Below are 19,018 nucleotides of genomic sequence, written 5' to 3'. Positions count from 1 at the left end.
TTACATACGGAAGTTTGAAGGTACAACTCTCAAAGGACAGCGACATCCTAGCTAAACTATTTACACAACATATCGCCGCTTTTGGCCAGACTTAGGCTAACGTGGAGTCCGCAAGGGGGATTCACAGGGATGTCTATGTACAGTGGTGGCTCGGACTACAGCTCCTCCGAAGTCAAACCTAATCCTAATCCAAATTCATGTCAAAGGAAGGTTGTGTGTGTTCATGGAGCATACCTAGTGGGATGAAAAAGATCTATTCCTATGCTATTCCTGGCTCTCAGACCCTCGCATCGCTGTACTCGATGCGAACCATGCGCCTTGGTCGCTGCCCTGGCCGTGGAGCCGCACCAGCTCCCAGGCCACGCAGCGCCAGCATCTCTCGTGGCTACAACTGGGTGCGCTTGGACCCGTTCCCCGCAGAGGTGGAGGCATCCCCAGAGGTCTCCACGTAGGAGTAGCAGGCCGTTTCCATGACCAGCGGATGGCAAATCTCGTAGACGGGCACCTTGAGGCTCGTCTTCCGTAACCCACCCAAGCTGCTCTGCGAGCTTGAGCTGGGCCCGAACGAACGTCACCTGGGATCGTTGCTCATCTCGGAGTGATGCAGCTCGCTCTCGTCCCCGAAGCTGTGGGCCGCTGCGCTGGGCGTGATGCTGGGTGTGCGTGCCCGGATGCGGATGGCGGACATGTCGGAGCCGCGACGGGAGCTCTTCAGGGATACGCTCTGCCGCGAGCAGAAGCAGCGACAGATGATGCGCTTGAAGGCGAAACGAAAGTCCTTGGAGAACAGGGCGTAGATCATGGGATTCACCGCCGAATTGCAGTAGCCCAGCCAGAAGAGCACCGAGAAGAGCAGCGGATCGACGCAGTCCTGGCAGAAGGGCCGAATGATGTACATCGTGAAGAACGGGCACCAGCAGAAGATGAACATGCCCACGATGATGGCCAGCGTCTTGGCCGCCTTGGTCTCCATGCGGAAACGCTTCACCTGGGCCTTGATGTTCCGTCGACCCATTTTCTTGTTGGCGGGGCGGGAGTGTCCCGATCCGCCGCCTGATTCGCTGGTGTTGCTCTGCCGCCTGCCCAGCTCCGGCAGGGCTTTGCCCACCTGCAGGTAGCAGGAGCTGCCACCTCCATGCTGCTGCCTGTACAGCTGCGACTCCGTGGACTCGCGGCCACTCGCTCCATTGTAGTGCACGGCGAAGAGCGCGTTGCCCGAGGGCCGCCTGTCCCGCCCGGAGTCGCCGTGCGTCAGCTCGTGGATGTTCTCGGTGGATGGATAGGACACGGAGATCTTTATTTTGTCGTGGTGGTGGTGCAGGCGACGCGTGGCATATTTGGACAGCCGCTCCGGCGAGGGTGTGCCCAGGGTGGTGGTGGTGCTCTGTGTGCTGCCGTTGCTGTGCAAGGAGTCGTGCTGGTTGGAGCCCCTGCCCCGATGAATGCGCAGTGTCAGGCGCTGCTCCTCGAAGCGTGAGCCGATGCCCTTCGAGCCTGTTTGGGAATAGACAAGGAGACACTTAAGTATGCATGAATATAACATAAGGTGTGTTGCGTTTCTTGTGCGTTCCGCCTCACATATTGAATATCGCTCATACGCCCCCATACGTGACACGTCCTGCACGCACTTCGAGTCGAGCGTCGAGTGGCAGGCCTGGCGCTCTGCCAAAAGGGGCAGCCAGTCAGCCATCGAGCCATCCAGCCTGCACTTTAGCAAATTAAACGCGTAATTATGCAAATGTTTTCCCATAAACGCGACAAGCAAGCACTCAACGACGTTGTGCCGTGTCCTGGCCGTGTAGTTGTAGTCGCCTTTAAGCTGCCTTCAAAGCGAACTTTATTTCATTAACACACACACAGTCACAAACACACACATACACATTTGCATAATCAACGCTCTCTCACTTGCACCCTCCTGGTGCACCATCCAGGCCGTGCCATATGCCTGAGCCATCGCTTGCTCTGCATTTATTACTCATACGCACGTTTAACTGCTGAATACATTTTCATTACAAGTACTCGACCCGCGACAAGTAATGAATAATCGGGGGATACTCTCCGCTCTTGCCCTGCCCTCAGTTGACTCTTAAACAATTACAAGCCGATTTATTGTCAAGCGATGGCTTTAAAGCCCACTGCTTGCCTCTGGCCCTTGGCCCATCTGCCGCGAAGCACTCTTCGAGCAATTTAATAACGCTCTCTTGAACCTCTGCTGTTGCCTCTGCTGTCCCGTGCAAAAGATGGAGAGCATCATTGAAGTCCAAGAGCAGCAGACCATATGGGGTCAAAGGGAAGCCACTCACTCATACTTGCAGAAGGATAGCAAGTCCCTTAACAGCTGACAAACTGGACTCCCCACTGAAGGGGCATTTAATCGTTGGCTTCACTTTTATTCTTTAACTATTGGGAGTGACTCTGGTCGTGGGTCTTGGGCCTGAGGGCACTTCCAACAGCTGTCGCTACCTTTGATTGAACCGTTATTTGGTATTTGGCAATTTCTGGTCATTTCGTTTTGTCGGCACCTGTTTTTGGCTTTTTGTATTCTTTATTTGTATTTTATTTCGTTTTGTTTTTTGTCTGCTCTTTTTTATTTGAAACTGCAGCTGACTTACACAGCTGCTACACACACACACAAACACACACATACACATATATCTATCTATATCTGTGTGTAACTAACTTGATGAGAGTTTTGTCCTTGCGCCTATCAAATGTACACAACAGAACTGAAAACAATAATGGGTCTGGGCTTACGGCTAGTCGACTCGAATGTGTCTCATATTCGAATTGAATTATTTTACGAGTAGTTTATGTGGTTGTGTATCTGTATCTGGATCTGTATCTGTATCTGTATCTGTATCTGTACGAGTAGGTTTAACATTAAGTAGATAGGTTTAACATAGCCTTAGGTCTAGGTAAATACATGAAAATTATTGCCATACAGTTACAACGTCGTTCGAATGCGAATACTGACAATTTGTATAGTGGGATGCTGGCGGGTATCGGGACACATTCAATCCGACGCTTCCTGGTGTCGTAAAGTATCAAAAATCGAAATGCATTGCCCCTTCAGAGAACTCGTCCCTTGCAGAAGCCGCCGCGACGTGTCCGCCGCGTGCTGCCAGAACCCTCGTCGCCCAGCGCTGCATCGCTGGAGTCCTGGGGCAGCGAGGATGTGCGCTGCAGCGGACTCGGACTCGTCTCGTAGCTGCCGATTAGTCAGCTAAAGTCCACGGCATCGCCATCGTCCGAGCAGCCGGAAATGGTCTTGTGGAATGTCGCTGGAGCCATCAGCGCCCGTGCGGCGATCATCTGGAAGTTCTCCGATGCCCTGAAGCCGCTCCTCGTGCACACGCAGCGGCAGACGATGCGCTTGAAGGCGATGCGGAATTCGTGGGAGAAGAGCGCATAGATCACGGGATTGATGGCCGAGTTGCAGTAGCCCAGCCAGAAGAGCACCGAGAAGACCGTCGGCTGGATGCAGCTCTCGCAGAACGCTCGTATCAGATACATCGTGAAGAAGGGCAGCCAGCAGACGATGAAGCCGCCCACGATGATGGCGAGTGTCTTGGCCGCTTTGGTCTCCATGCGGAAACGCTTCACCTGGAACTTTGCACTGCGCTTGCCCGCCCGCTTCTTGGCTGCCGTCGATGCAGCCGCGTTACCGCTCTCCAGGTCCGTGGCCGCCTGGGCCGAGCTGTCCAGATTGAAGGTGGTTTCCCCTATGTCGAAGAGGCTGGTCTTGAAGGAGGCCCGCCGGCCGTTGGAGCTGCTGATGACCGTGAAGTGGGGTGAGTGTGGTGGCTGCTGCTGGCCCGACGCTCGCTGTGACTCCAGAACGTTCTCGGACGAGGGGAAGGACACCTTGATGGCCACCTTCTCGGGCCGCTGGCGACTGACACGCATCGAGGTGGCCCGCTTGGGCGTGCTCAGCTGCGAGGCAGACTGATGATGATCCTCGCCAACTCCATCCCCACCTCCACCGCCTCCTCCGTTGCTGTTCACACTCAGAGTCGAGGACATGGAGTGCACGGAGAACGGAGTGCGTTGCGGAGTGCTGCAAGGACGTCCCCGGTGTATGCGCAATATCAGCTGCGACTCATCGACGCGATTGTTCCCCGACTCACGGGGACTGCCTGCAATTAGTGAGTGGAGGAGGAGTTTTTCGGGAGTCGAAACGAACCACACGTGAGGGAGAAGGGGTGTTGGGTGTGAGTAGAACACGGAGTAAAAACATTCAGTTTGTATGGTACATGGACAGGTGGTAGTACGAGTAGATATTAAATACGAATTGAATGAACAAACTGTTGCTGTTGTTTTGTGGTTGTGAGTTGAGTTAGAGACATTCGCATAAATATTTTAGATGCAAGAAACACTCCTTCTGCTTGAACAAACGGCTGGAGACTGGCACTGCACAGAGAGCGGATAACTAACTACAAAACTGTTACATTGAAATAGAGTTAAGGTGGAGTAACGTAACTTAATTGGAGTAGTAAGTACGAGTATGTTTAATATGTAGTAAGGTTTGTTCTACGTTCATCAATACAGATATATTTATAGCGAAAAGGACGGGTCTCATTCCATTATACAAAAATCTATGTGTATGTGAGAGTAAAAAGTTGATACAAATATTCGCAATTCATTAAATGTATTTGGGTTCTCTTTTGTGTTCTTCCACAGTAATTAATTGCTATTAAAAAACTTTGTTAATTTGTTTTGGGTTTATTTATATTGTTCCGTTGTATAATGGGGATTTGTTATTTGTACTTTGGTACGTGTCGGCATCGAGGGTACACAGTTGTTGAACCCGAGGGCAGGGCTTGATTGGTCTAATTTTATTTATTAGTCGTGGGTCATCGAGCAGGAAGGGCTCTACAAATAATACAGAGATGCGAAATGATATGGATAATGAATGCCAAACAGAGAAGCTTCTGCTCTAATTTAGTATTAAATTTACTGATAGTTCCCGGACTGATTGCCAGCTTTAAATTCGGGCTCTGTATTTGTCCGTGTTTAAACAGCAAAGTTCCTTCTGTGTATTATCTTCATTTAAAGCGGAACGTGCAACATTTCAATTTGCATAAACCCCATTAAACTTATTGAAACAAAATTGTGTTTGCCCATGAATATAAGCAAACGAAGCAACCGAGTGGCTGAGGCTCAGGCTCAGGCGGAGGATAGCAAACAAGAGTCCAGCATATGTGGAGCGACTGTACATAAAAAGGATACACTATTGATTCCATATGCATGTACATTGTACATATATGCCCCCAAAAAATGAAAGTTAAACAAACAGTTTGTGTACACATAAGGAAAATATAACGAGAAGGGACGTGTGAGACGCTTCTTACGCGTCACAACTTTTATACCCGGCACTCAGTACTACATCTGCAACTTAGCGGTTATTTGTCAAATTTTACATTTTTTCTTCATCTGTCATCTACATCAACAACACTACTCACGCCAACACGCTCCTTTAGCTCGCCACCCTCCCCTATAGACACACACTGCAGAGTCAGCGGCAGAGTCAGCGGCAGAGGCAGCGGCAGAGGCAGCGGCAGAGGCAGCGGCAGAGGCAGCGGCAGAGGCAGTGACGTGTCAGGGGCCAGGCCATAAACAGCGCGAAGCAGAGTGTGAATGCTGCGGGACGGGGTGGTTTTGGCTACTGCAAATTAATTTCTTCATTGTGGCTATAATAATGATCCAATTGTATCCCAATTTGGTGATCTGATAGATATGGTAATTCCCTACGGAATGGCGTTTTTAGTTTTCTGCTATCTTCAAAATTGTAGATTTGGGAGGTTTTCGCCCTTTTGCGGGGGCGGAAGGGGCGTGGCTCATTTTTGAAATACACTTGTAACAGTGTGAGCACACAGAAGTATGGATGCAAAATTTGGTGGCTCTAGCTTTTATGGCCTCTGAGATCCAGGCGCTCAACAAGACGGACGGACAGACGGACAGACGGACAGACGGACAGACGGACAGACGGACAGACAGACAGACAGACATAGACTCGGCTATTGATGCTGATCAAGAATATATATACTTTATGGGGTCGGAAACGTTTCCTTCTGTGCGTTACATACAACCGTTATGTGCACAAATACAATATACCCTATTTACTCTTCGAGTACCGGGTATAAAAAAGGGAAATAAAGCTATCGCCTAATGTATGTAAATACAGTCAGATATGAAAGCGCAATCCGAGCAAAACGGTCTACAGTCCTGTGCGCGTGTGTGTGGGCACGGACTGTGTCCATGGCTTGTGGATGTGCCACATCCTGGGGCGTTGTTGATTTAAATAAATGTATATTACTTTTGTTTTCTACTTAGGTTTATCCCTGCACCACCTACACAGGGGATTATTACGAGAACGAGTGTTGTGCCTGGGCGTACTCGCCCACATGGTCATACCTGGGAGTCTCAATTTCCCTTTGATTGCCCTCAGGCATTCATTTGACATTTATAATTCAGTCAACAAACATTCAGGTGATGTGGGAGCGCATTACGATTATTCGTAATTTATTTAAAGGTCATTTAATGAATAGTTTCATATTTTTAATGAACGGAACGTGGAGTAATTAGTGGGTAACAGTTACGAGATTCCGTGCAAACCTCTTGTGGATCTGCACCAGAGTGTGTGGGTCTGATTGTCATAAGCTTTTGACCTTTGAACGATGACTCGCCGCGACTGCAAGTCAAGGCAAGCCGAGCTACAGCTACAGCTACAGCTACTGCCACGGGCAGCTCTCACGAAAGTTCCTCTTGTTCCGTTCTGCTCTTGACACAGGGCCAGGGCCACACTGTGTACTACAATTTCTAAACCCTAACAATAACAGAACCCAATCGACCCCTCCCGCCCGGCTCTGGCATCGGGAAGCACATTGTAGTGGTCGACAGTCGACACCATGAACCTCGCGCAAGTTTTTGAACTTGAAACTTGATTACCTTCAAAAGCCACCAAAAAGGCGTGTGGGAGGTGGAGGTGGGACACCTCAGAACACAACAAAAAACATAAACGCTGAGCAAAAAAACAGCAGCAACACCCGCATTGTGTCACGAAAGGTTTTTAGACTTTTTCCGTTGCGTTCTGCCGGGAACGGGAACGGGAGCGGGAGCGGGAATGTTGCGGCAAAGATACGCACGGACAAGTGGCACACCCACACACAGAGAGAACTTTAGCAAGCTTTCTCCCCTGTGAGTGTGTGTGTGTGTGTGTTGGCTTGCAGCTGTATGTGTGAGACTGAGTGTAGACAAAGCATATTTCAAGGCTGCCTGCCACACGCTGATTTTTTGACTGTGCCAGTAAGTGGAGGTGCGGCTGTGTGGGTGTGAGTGTGAGTGTGAGTTGTGGGTGTGTGTGTATGACCATGCTGTTGTTGGCAAAATCTATGTGAGCTCTGTGCTCAAAACGGCGCCAACTAACGACACGACAGTTGCAAAACAAAAACAGCTCAGAGCCACTAGCCACCAGCCAGCAGCCAGCAGCAGGCATGTTGGCATCAGCCAGGAAGCTGGCCCCGAAATGCATTTGTATACCCTTGAAGTGGGTATTTATATTTTGCACGTATTCGTACTCAGTCTTCTTTAGTATTTGGTCGGAAACGGCCAGAACGAATGGTCAGAAAATACACAGGAAACACATAGCGCCAGTGCCTTGTAGTCCAACATCGAGTGGCATGTATAGAAAATTCGGTGTGCTTTGCTCCCTCCTCTTATTTTTGACGTTAGACAGAGGATCAACTTGGTCTCAATATGGCGTCAGTCACTGCCCCAACGTGAGACATCACTTTTGAAGGGCTGACTCTGCTCAAGAAATCACCCTTGAAAATGTATCCTAAAGCTGCAATTACACTTTCTTTAAGTTGCAGCAAACAGAAGGTTTGACACAATGAGGGAAGTAACATATTAAAGTATCAAAAAAAATATAAGAAACATTTTTCAATCTCTGTTTTGAACTGATAAGAACCTAGGAATTTTTTTCCCGTGTGACAGACGTTTAACTTAAACTTGAACTAAAAAGTATGAACAAATTTTTCATAAAGCTATAGCCATTATATAGAGACATCAATGGACAGCATTTATCAGAAAATCGCATTAATATATATTTAATCACTTTTCTCTAAATTAAGAGTTTAAATTGGTCGCCGCAAAAACGTGCCCAAAATCGACTTAAGCATCAGCTATAGAGGTCGTCATAATCCTCCTTATTGTGACCTTTGTGCCGCTTTCCTATTCGACTTCAGAGAAATGCCCATACTAGTATGCTGAGTAAAAGGCGAATTTTCAGGCTAACATTTGCTTAAAGGACCTGCATTTTGTGATTTTGCAGACCTCACAGTAACACAGATCAGCCTCAAAAAACTAAAGCCAACCTTATGAGAATTCTGAAAGGCGCAAACTCTGGATTTTGGTTCGGTAACAGGAACACAGGCGTCCTTCCGGTAGAACCAATCAATTAACAAGAACATTGACTTCCAGGAAAAACTTGCACGAAGGTCGGCTATTGATTTTGATGATGAAGTCAGCGGCTCAGCGGGTGGGGCTGGCTAGTTAGTCTGGCTGGCTGGCTGGCTGTTTCGGGAACTGCAGATTATCGTCAAATGCGTGCGCTTGGCTTGACAGCGTTTTATGGAGGGGAGCTAGAGGGGGGGAAATAAACTAGAGTTGTGCCCAATGAGCTGATCAGGCGGAAGAAAGTGCGCTGCAGCCCCAGTGCCCGACCCGGCCATGGCCCAGTAATGTGCAAGAAATGCGCAATATACTCGTATTAAAATAATCATTTAATGACAGTTTAACAGCAGCAGCAGCCTCAACTTCAAACGGAATATGTTTGCCTGGGATTATGTCGATGAGGAAGTCAGAAGAACAACGAAGCCCAAAATGACAAAAACCCCAAGAAAACGGCAACAGAGAACAGGCTCTTGTCTACCAATTCGAGTTTCTTTTATGTCTGCCATCTACCATCTACATATACGTGTTCCAAGAAGCCCTGGCCCCGCTCTAATGGCTGAGTTTCCTTCATTTAATCCAGAGGCAGCCTCTAAGCCGATTTGTTTGATGTGTTCGCTCTGTCAGCACCCATCGATTTTTTGTTTGGTTTTTACTCATCGCTGGAAATAATGCTAATTATAATGCGTGACTTCTCCTTTGAGCAGCTGATTGATATAATGCTGGGATTACTTTAAAGTTTGCCCATAAGGAAACGGAAAAGGAAACTTTAATGAGTGCATATCCTGACAGTGGATGTTGGGTGTAAGTAATGGCAGTTTGATGACTTCAAGTGGGGCTTTGTGGTGGATATTGAAGGGCTCTTAAGTGGGAGATTATTCACAGATTTAAGTTGGGTTTCGTGGTTACTTACATGGGTAGAGACTAAACTAATATTATTACTTTATGAGGTACTTTGGCGTTTGCCCCAATGTTAATTTTCGATTGACATTCACTTGATTTCAGGGCGGGGGATTGTCAGTTACAGGAGCTCTAAAGTTAATCCAATTTATACAGACTTCAAAATTGTTGCTGGGGTTCTTTTTTATGAGGGGGGATTTTATTCGCTTGTCGCGCGCTTACATACATATCTACATATATATTTAAATCAGATATTGACAATCGGCTCTAAGGGTTGATTTTTTGCTGGCCTGCTTCGGGGGTCTATGGCTATGTCTATATGCATATGTGTATTTATTTATATATTTACTTATTTCCATGTTATTTATCATGTTTATTTATGCTGTGAACACAAAAACAAAATGCCGACAATAAATGCACGTACGTATGTGTGTGTGTGTGTATCTGTGTGTGTCGTGCGACGGTGTGTGAGTAGTTATTTATACGGGTATGTAGATGTATGTACGTATCGTATGTAGATGTGTCCATGTAAATTTAGTTGTATACTTTTTGCTTTGTCAATTTATACAGTTCCTCATAAAAGTATTTGTTAGCACACACACACGTACACGTACTCCTCTGACAATTTATGATTTTTGGAGGTTACTCCTTCGTACTGTAACCGGCAGGGACAACGACGATGGTGTCTGTGATTGTGTCTGTTATGTTCAGTGTGAATTTGTACACTTTTTGTTTTTGTTTTGTTTTGTTTTTGTTTGGGTAACCAACATAAAATATGGGGACAAACGGGACGTCACACTATTGTCTACACGTTGAGAGATTTTGGAAACTGTTTTTTGTAGCAATCGATATTAAGCTGAATAAAATGAACTAGCTACGTGATTACGTTACTTATTTGATAGAATATCGAACATACGGGTACGAGTACGAGTACGAGTAAATGGATTGAAATGAGTGGCTAAGCTACGCACAAGTTAGGACAAATCGTGGATGACAATTCAAACAAACTGTGTCCAAAATGAGAGCTGTTAGCTACAGGTGATTGCTTTCGTAACGAATTCAACTTACCCTTCGTGGTCTTGAAGCCCTGATTGATGGCCCGCGTGGTGCGCACGGCGGCCCGGTAGATGCGCCAGTAGAAGAACAGCATCACGAACATCGGTATGTAGAAGGAGCCCAGAGCTGAGTACAGCACGTAGCCGCGATCGTTCGTCAGCTCACACTTCCAGGGGCAGCTGCCGGGCGTTGTCTGGGCTCTGTTCTGTGGCGGTGCGTTCAGCAGATCGTATTCCATTTCGGTGCTGGACTGACTAGGGGATGATGTGGTGCTGGTGGTGCTGCTGCTGCTGCTGCTGCTGCTCGTGGCCATTGCGGCAATCCGTATCTCGGCGGAGCCATCGATGGGCGCAAAGTCGGGATCGTAGGGATTATAGGCATTGCCTTTGCTAATGTGGGCGGAGCTCTCCGGCTCTCCGCCCTGTTCCTTAATGCTATCTAACTCTAGTTGACCATCCTCTGTGCTGGACATCGTGGTGGCATAGAAAAGCGTATAGTTTCCCCGCGAATACGTCGGCTGTTCAACGGCCTGCAGAGAGAGAGAGAGAAAAGGGTCGCCCAGTTATGACACTTGATATTTAGAGGGTTTCCACATTAAAATTCTGTTCACCCTGTTCGCACACTGTGCTAAGGAGCCAATCAAAATGCAACTTAAAGCGCTGATGTGGGCTCTACATATTGCGAAATATACTCGGGGACGTGTTGTGCATAAATATTACACGAAAGGTAGCATACATCTCGGCGTTGTAACAAAGCCAACCGGCAACCTGCCCCTGGCCGAGCCGAACTGAATGCCGCTGGCAATGTGGGAAGGGACTTACTCGTATGTGATAGCATGTTGCCCCATGTTGTGCCCCTCCTTCTTGCCGCCTGCTGCAGCTGAATCGAAATTGAATTGGGCGAATGGAGAGGGAGGGAAGCGCGTGTGTGGCAGTGCAATAATAATAATCGATGGCTCCAAAAGGTCCATGCAGCAAAAGCAAACAGAATGCCATTCATTCAAACGGAACACATTCAACTGCATTCAATGGCATTCAGCTGCGGCTGCAGCCCCGTGAATTGAGTCGCACGAATACTCGGATCCCTCAACAGATACATTTCCATGTGTGTGTGACTAAAGCATCCATCCGAGGTCCAGTGAGAGAGTCTGGCAGCACGAACACCTCAAGATTGATATGTCTGCCCTGGCCAGGCCGTATATCATGCATCAGCTTCCAGCTGAGTGTCTTCGTTAGGCTTTAACCTAAGACAATGTAGGCCAAAAAATAAACGAAGCCAAAAGGCAGGGCCATAAACTGGCGCTGGCTATCTGCGCTGATCTGATTACCCACTGACAGGATGCTCATAAATTGTGCTCCTCCTCCTCCTCCGACTCTGACCCTGCCACACTCTGCTGCTGCTGTTACATATGAGAAACACATCATTATCATTGCGTTGCCGTTGCGTAAGCGAGAATGTGTGGCAGGCATGTGTGCCAAAAATGTTGTCAGAAATTAGAAGGAAGCCCAACAAAAGGGACAAGCTCGTGTCTTGTTTTACGGTAATTTTGGCACAAATGAGCCAGATTGCAGCCAGTCTTTAGCACGGGGTTCTCGTTGCCATTGTCGTTGTCGTTGTCGTTGCGGTTTTGGCAACAACTTCCAACCGTAATGGTGTCAATGACAGTCCCACCCACCAGACTGTTTGGGGCCCCCGAAAAACTTCTAGCTGCGGTCTTTGCTTTGTTCTTTATGAGGATTGGGCGTGCTGAAAACAGTTTGCGAACTTTCAATTTTGTTGTTTTGCTTTGCCCCGACTCTCTTTTTTGGCAGAGACAAACCGCGTTCCACTCGTTAATTTATCGGATTGGGTCAGCTGTGGGTCAGTTGTGGGCGGGCCTTGGGTCTACGGTCTACACTCACCTTTTGATCCTTCCAGCCAACAAGGGGCGGAAAGCAAATAACAAATGAGAGTACCCAAATGCCGGCGATTAAGGACTTGGCCTTCTTCGTTGACATGATGCTTGGGTAGGTGACGGGTCGCGTGACCGCCACATAACGATCCAGCGATATGGCACAAAGATTCAGAATCGAGGCGGTGCACATCCAGACATCGACAGCCAGCCAAATGCGACACCAAACATCGCCGAATATCCAGACCTGCAAACCGAAATGAAAATGCAAACCATTGACAAATATTTTGTTATCCTTGGATATTATATTCACCTTGAACACCTCCCACGTGGCGGAAAAGGGCAGCACCGCCAGGCCCACCAGTAGATCGGCCACAGCCAAATTAACGATGAAGAAATTGGTGACGCTGCGCAGTTTGTTTGAACAGAAGACGGCGGCAATCACAAGGCAGTTGCCACCAATGACCAGAACGTTGATGAACTCGAGTATGGCCAGGGAGATCAGATTGGCTGGTTCCGTCCATTTCACAGATTTAATGAGATCCTCGCACTCTGTCTCATTCATGGCGGTACTTTTGTGATCGGTGTATATCCGTGTTCACCACCTGCAATCCACAGACCAAGGAAGGTTACCAACGATAAAGATACTCGACTGATGGCAGCCGCAACCTGTCAGGGGCAGCCCTCGGCCCACGGCCCTCGCGTGCCTAATTAATTTATTAAAGAACTCAGCTGGCCTATAAATACCACAACAAAGAAAAAACGAAGGACCCCCCCAAGGAAAGAAATGTGCGTGGGCTCTAAATTACCTACAGACAAACGGCTTTTCGCCCCAAAACACACACACAAAGACTGTCCCTATTTTTAGAGCAGTAAAATTAGCTGGGGATACAAATTGGTGAACAATCACTTGGGATCCTTAAGCAATTACGTACTGCACAAAGTGTGGTAGGACTCGCACTTGTAGCAGAACTTCTAATTAGCCGGAAAGCAAACCGGATTCCAGTGGCTCGCTGTTCTGTTATTTTCAACTTTTGTGGGGGCCAGCGCCGGCAGGCAAGTCAACTTTTTCCACAGAAGGCAAAATCGGAAAATCTCCATCACCCAAAATGGGAAAAAAGAAAAATATGTAAAATTACAGAGGAAAGAGATTACAGAGGAGAGGGAGGCGTAATGCCTGCTGGCGTATTTGCTTAATTGTTTTGTAAGACGGCATAAGCCATCTCTGGGTGTTATCCAGCGGCTGACCTGTGCAAATAATTGAAAATTAAATGCGGCCGGAAACATGAGTAAAGCTGACCAGGGATAACTCAGGCAGAGAGCTTTTCCACCCCACCACAACCCAACCCAACCGAACCGAACCCACTTGATATTCAGACGGCAGACGCGCATTGCAATTTAATTGCCATAATTAATTGCGGCCGTTCACTGTACTCGGTGTATCGAATGTGTTCACGTCGAGTCAATTTATGAATGAATTGGCATGCGAATCGGCATCATCGTCAGCGGCTGCATTTCAATTGTTATGCCCCACGATGCCTCTCCATTGAGAGTGAGAGTGAGAGGCAGCCATCGAACATGCGATATTACTCGATAAACTACAAATCCAGCTAAACAAGCAATCAACTGCCATAAAGCCAACTCGCTGCGCCATTCACCCAATGCCTGCGCCCACACATTTGGCTACTAATCAATATTTGAAATTATTTTTGACTTTAATGGCTCTGCCGACTGCCAGGCACGCACACAGCCCTGCCCATCCCCTGGGTTCGATTTTTGGGGTAATATTCAGAACACGCAACAAATCGATTAAAGTATACATTTCCTTAAGCTCGATCTAAGTACAATCTATGGCTGTTGATTGTGCGAGCATTTTGGCACGTTGCACGTTTTCCTGTGCCTCTGCTAATGAACACCTGTTCGGGCAGGGTAATCTTGTTGTGTATAGATCTGTTGTGCAGATTGGTGGGAGAGAACGTAAGTGGCGAGCGACCACAACAAAGTGGACGGACAACCATGGGAACGAACGTACCAATCCACACAAAAGTCAAAGACAGCAAACAGTCTGTGTGGTGGAGTCGCATCGGCATCGATTTATAAATTACTCATAGACCTGGAAAAGGCATTGATTACAGTTTAAGTTCAAGGCAACATCCACACGATACGAGTAATTTTATCCTGGCGAAGGACGGGCCTGGCCTGGCCTGGCCTGGCCTGCTGTTGCTTTTCCTCTGACATTCAAAGAGAAATTTCACAGAGTTGCCTGAACGGAATATTACCAACACTTGGAAGGGCCTGGTAGCTGCCAACTGGTAGCCAATCAGGGACAGGGAATGCGTGTGCTGAACTCGCATAAATTACTCACATGACAAACAATATGCATGGGTCGAGCCGAGGCCGAGCAGGGCCAAAATGCTGTTCCACGGTTACAAAGTTTAAAAGGCATTCACGCTCCATGCTCACAGCTCCATGGCGGAGAAAGGCACTCGGCACTCGGCACTCCCTCCCGTCAGTCTCCCCTAGTTCATGGCATTCTGTTCTCATACAAAATTTGCATGCCGAAAATTCGCTTTGTGGCAGCTAATAATGGGAAATGCCCAAATTGAGTTGCAGGCTGAATTTTGCCCGCATTAAGTTGCCGACTGTAATAAATAATTGAAATTTAAAGCGAGTTGTGAAAGCTTTTTACACACAACCCACGCGTGGCTTTTGCACGCTTCCTTTCACTTGAGTTGATACTCTTTAAAAAATGAATGAGGAGTTCAAAAGAGCAATCTGCAATAATTTAAATTCCATAAGTATTCAGAGAGGAGCGCACAAAATTAACTCTCTTCGGTTACCCTCCCACAACAAAAACAATAACAAACGAGAAGGGACGTGTGAGACGCTTCTTACGCGTCACAACTTTTATACCCGGCACTCAGTACTACATCTGCAACTTAGCGGTTATTTGTCAAATTTTACATTTTTTCTTCATCTGTCATCTACATCAACAACACTGCTCACGCCAACACGCTCCTTTAGCTCGCCACCCTCCCCTATAGACACACACTGCAGAGTCGCTGCAGAGGCAGAGGCAGCGGCAGAGGCAGAGACGTGTCAGGGGGAGAGGCCATAAACAGCGCTTAAGCAGGACGGGGTGGGTTTGGCCACTGATAAATTATTATCATTGCGGCTATAATAATGATCCAATCGGATCCCAATTTGGTGATCTGATAGATATGGTCATTCCCTAAGGAATGGCGTTTTTAGTTTTCTGCTATCTTCAAAATTGTAGATTTGGGAGGTTTTCGCCCTTTGCGGAGGCGGAAGGGGGCGTGGCTCATTTTTGAAATACACTTGTAACAGTGTGAGCATACAGAAGTCTGGATGCAAAATTTGGTGGCTCTAGCTCTTATGGTCTCTGAGATCCAGGCGCTCATAAGGACGGACGGACGGACGGACGGACGGACGGACGGACAGACAGACATGGCTCAATCGACTCGGCTATTGATGCTGATCAAGAATATGTATACTTTATGGGGTCGGAAACGTTTCCTTCTGTGCGTTACATACAACCGTTATCCGCACAAATACAATATACCCTATTTACTCTTCGAGTACCGGGTATAAAAAATATATATAAACATGCGTAATTGGATCTCTAAGACCATTTGGTATGCGGAATCCTGGTAAGGGTATTGCCGTGCCAACGGATCCCAGACTGTGGCGGCAAGCCTTCGTCTCTGTTCCATTACGCATACGCCTAGTTGACGATGACATTAAAAAAACGCCGCGCATTTAATGTATGCGAAGCGAGAGGTGGTGCAGCTTTGAAGCAAATTAAATTTAATTACCACAGCATTAAAAAGTTAACAGAGTTCCTTAGATGAAAATTAATTGTCAAACGGCGTTAAAAAAAGTCTGAATAACATTTTCAGTAATCATATTTATGGCGGCATCAATTTCAAATGACTTTTAAAGACTGCGCTCCTTGCATTATGCTTTGTTAAGTTTGAAGCAATTTGGGACCTTCCTTAAAGATAAAACATTTCGTTGCACTCAATCGAAACTTTCCAATTGAGGTTTATGTGTGGCAACGTTTGTTTTAGTGCAAGTTGATTGGGAAATTTCTACGTTTTTGTGCCACAAAACCGAACAGGAGTGGAAAGAAAGGCATGGTGGATGGTATTGACACAACTAATGGACACTTAGCACGTAAAGTCGACAGAGTGAGAGAGAGAGTGCGAGAGAGAGAGTGGCAACCACTCAACGAAGACAGGGCTCGAAGAATAATTAAGGTTTTCCATTAGAGTGCAGCGTGAATGCACCAGTGATGCGCCATTGGCCCGCAAATTTACTCTCCTTTATGTCCTAATTGCAGTGTCAGCAAGATCGCCCGTATTTATTTAGTAGAAAGGCAAAGCACAGGCAAAGCGTTGTGCATACAAATGAAGCACCAAAATTCCATTGTTGCACAAAAATGTACTTGAGGGGCCAAGAACAGAGAGGGGTACAGTAGCATAACTTCATTTAATTTTCTGCTCCAAGGAGGAGAGACTGAATTTGATTTGTTGCACACGAGCAGAGCGGAAATGGAATGGAGAGAACGGAAAAGCGCCCAAGGAATTGCTGAAAATTTAATTTCAAGGGAAATTACACAAGGCAAAGAAGAAAGGAGAACAGGAAGACCAAAGGATTGACAAGTGCCAGCTAGTCGTACATCCATCATCAGTTTTCAGTGAGTGTTAATAATGGGTACATAAAGTCGTAAACTTCAAATCAATTCTTATCCACAAAATGCTGCCCACAAATTGAGTGATTAACTTAAATCTGTCGCTATTGAAACCAGTAAAACTGCATTTTAATTAATTATCTGGAATTAAATCTATTTTGTGGCAAAGTGCAGTCAAAAAAAGGAATTCAATAACTGCATCAAAAAGGGAACATTTCCGTTCCGTTACGCTCTGACCAACTGTGCCACAACATTTGTGGCATAAAATCCAGTTTCCAGCAATTAGCCGGGCCAGGCCAGGCCCGTAGTTTTCGGCGCCGAATGAGTTGGAAGAGAATTAAAACGCCAAATACGCAACATTTTCCGCCGGCGACCAAAGAGACGGGGAGGAAGTGGACCATTATACACAGACCCCACGCAGATAAAACAATTTTGCGGCTTGCTGATTTCTGCCCAACTGCAATTCGCCTGTCGACAGTTGCCCGCAAAAACTTTTAATTTCATTCTGATAATTGGGAGCAAATGGCGCCCGAAAATTGTAGCGTAGACAGCGCCCAGAGAAATGCCCAATTACAAAAGCCAAAATGGTTTACCCACAGTTGAACTTTAACATTTGAAAACTATCCTCGCCTGGGCACAAGGAGTTTCACAGCAAAACCTTCCCTGCCATTGTCATTTGCCATCTACGAACACAATTATGGACTACAACACGAGTTCGAATTGCTGGAAACTCAAATGCAAATGACAGGCCCAAGCCTCTCGATGTGTTGTGCAGGCCTTGTCTTTAGATTAGGAATTCAAGAACTGTTGAAGTGATAACTGAGAAGTCGCCTTCTAGGACATCATCCAGGCCCTTGCTGGGCTCAATTGAATTACTGATTTATGATGTAAATTGCTTAAAGTAATTAAAATTGAATTAATGGCTTAGCTGGCTGCCATTGCTAAGTAGTTGGGCCATTAACAGCTCCCATTCTACCCACTCGCATTTATGTGACGCTTCCTCACAGCCATTCGCTGATTTTGTGTGTGTTTACGAGACGCAGTTCAAAGCACGATGTGTGTGCCATGTTTACGAGCATCTTTGCAGCGTAACATTAAAGTGACAGAGTCGTCTGTTGATGCGTTGACTGTGCCGCAAGTGCCATGTAGATTTATTCTGTGGATTTATTGCCGCACATTTGCCCAACGGTAACGCCAGTAAACCTCCGATGCTGCTGCTGCTGCTGTACAGCAAACAGCCTGACAGACAGGACATCTACAAGATAATCAATGTCCTGCACACACACAAGCGGCAACATGTCAAAGTTGATTGCAACATTCACACAGACACACAGAAAGTAGCACGGGGGACAAATTTTCCATTGGCCAAATGTGCAACCGTCAACCGTGGACCAGTAGCAGGCAAACAGACAGACAGGCATAGAACGTGCCTACTGCCCCCCGCTGTCAGCGCAACTTTGGCCGCCCCTGCCCCTGCCAAGATGCTTGGGCACAGTTTAGTTGTACGTCCCTCTGGCGTCCAGGACGTGCGTGCCACAGTGGCACAACGGAAACGCGCAGCGGAAGTAATAACAGGAAATGTTGCCAACTAAATTTTTAACACACAGCACAACTTGAGCCTCAGGCTTGACTAATTGTCCGCGACATGCTTGCCATGCCCGACGACTCCTTGGGGCAAATAGAGTCGCATTCGAAATTGTTTTTGATTGATTGCAGTTGGTCCACAAGGTTCAAAGCAGAAAAGGAACACAAAGGAGCAGCCAGATCGAATCTTGAGCTGAAACTCTTGTTAGCGCCTCAATCCCTGCTGAATCACTCACCAATAGCAGCAGTTTGTTGGTTTGTTGTAACCATGAATTACAGTTTGTTCGCTGCTGTTCCCCTATGGCCATGTTGTTGTCCTGGCTGCTGTGGTTGACGGTGGGCCTGTGCCTGGCAAACCACTGGCCAGGGCCAAATCCAAAGCCAAAGCCGATGGCGAGGCTGGTCTCGCTGCCGCTGCTCCA

The 19,018-nt window shown here is 47.1% G+C and overlaps 1 protein-coding gene across 2 annotated transcripts; it reads right to left on the bottom strand.

Annotated features, from left to right (window-relative positions):
• Positions 1–377: 377 nt before the first annotated feature.
• Positions 378–18,965, bottom strand: LOC117897253 (octopamine receptor Oamb). Of its 2 annotated transcripts, none has more exons than XM_034805975.1 (5): positions 18,833–18,965; positions 12,612–12,903; positions 12,309–12,545; positions 10,420–10,936; positions 378–1,494 (listed from the first exon to the last, which is right to left on the bottom strand). In XM_034805975.1, the coding sequence occupies exons 2-5, from the start codon at positions 12,861–12,863 to the stop codon at positions 572–574; spliced, it is 1,929 nt and encodes a 642-aa protein (XP_034661866.1). In that variant the 5' UTR covers positions 12,864–12,903; positions 18,833–18,965; the 3' UTR covers positions 378–571. The 2 variants fall into 2 exon arrangements, with proteins under 2 accessions (XP_034661866.1, XP_034661867.1); XM_034805976.1 differs by lacking the exon at positions 378–1,494 and adding an exon at positions 2,540–4,136.
• Between the last annotated feature and the right edge of the window lie 53 nt (positions 18,966–19,018).

This window comes from Drosophila subobscura, chromosome O (assembly GCF_008121235.1).
Source record: "Drosophila subobscura isolate 14011-0131.10 chromosome O, UCBerk_Dsub_1.0, whole genome shotgun sequence".
Taxonomy (NCBI): Eukaryota; Metazoa; Arthropoda; class Insecta; order Diptera; family Drosophilidae; genus Drosophila; species Drosophila subobscura.
Note: the sequence above shows the minus strand (reverse complement) of the source record. Positions and strands in the feature narration are given on the sequence as shown.

Excerpts from the sequence above, each read along its gene's own strand:
- LOC117897253 (XM_034805975.1), bottom strand. The coding sequence starts at position 12,863 with ATGAATGAGACAGAGTGCGAGGATCTCATTAAATCTGTGAAATGGACG. Across the intron at positions 10,937-12,308 it reads TTGGCTGGAAGGATCAAAAG|GCCGTTGAACAGCCGACGTA; the intron begins GTGAGTGTAGAC and ends CTCTCTCTGCAG. Across the intron at positions 1,495-10,419 it reads GGGCTTCAAGACCACGAAGG|GCTCGAAGGGCATCGGCTCA; the intron begins GTAAGTTGAATT and ends ATTCCCAAACAG.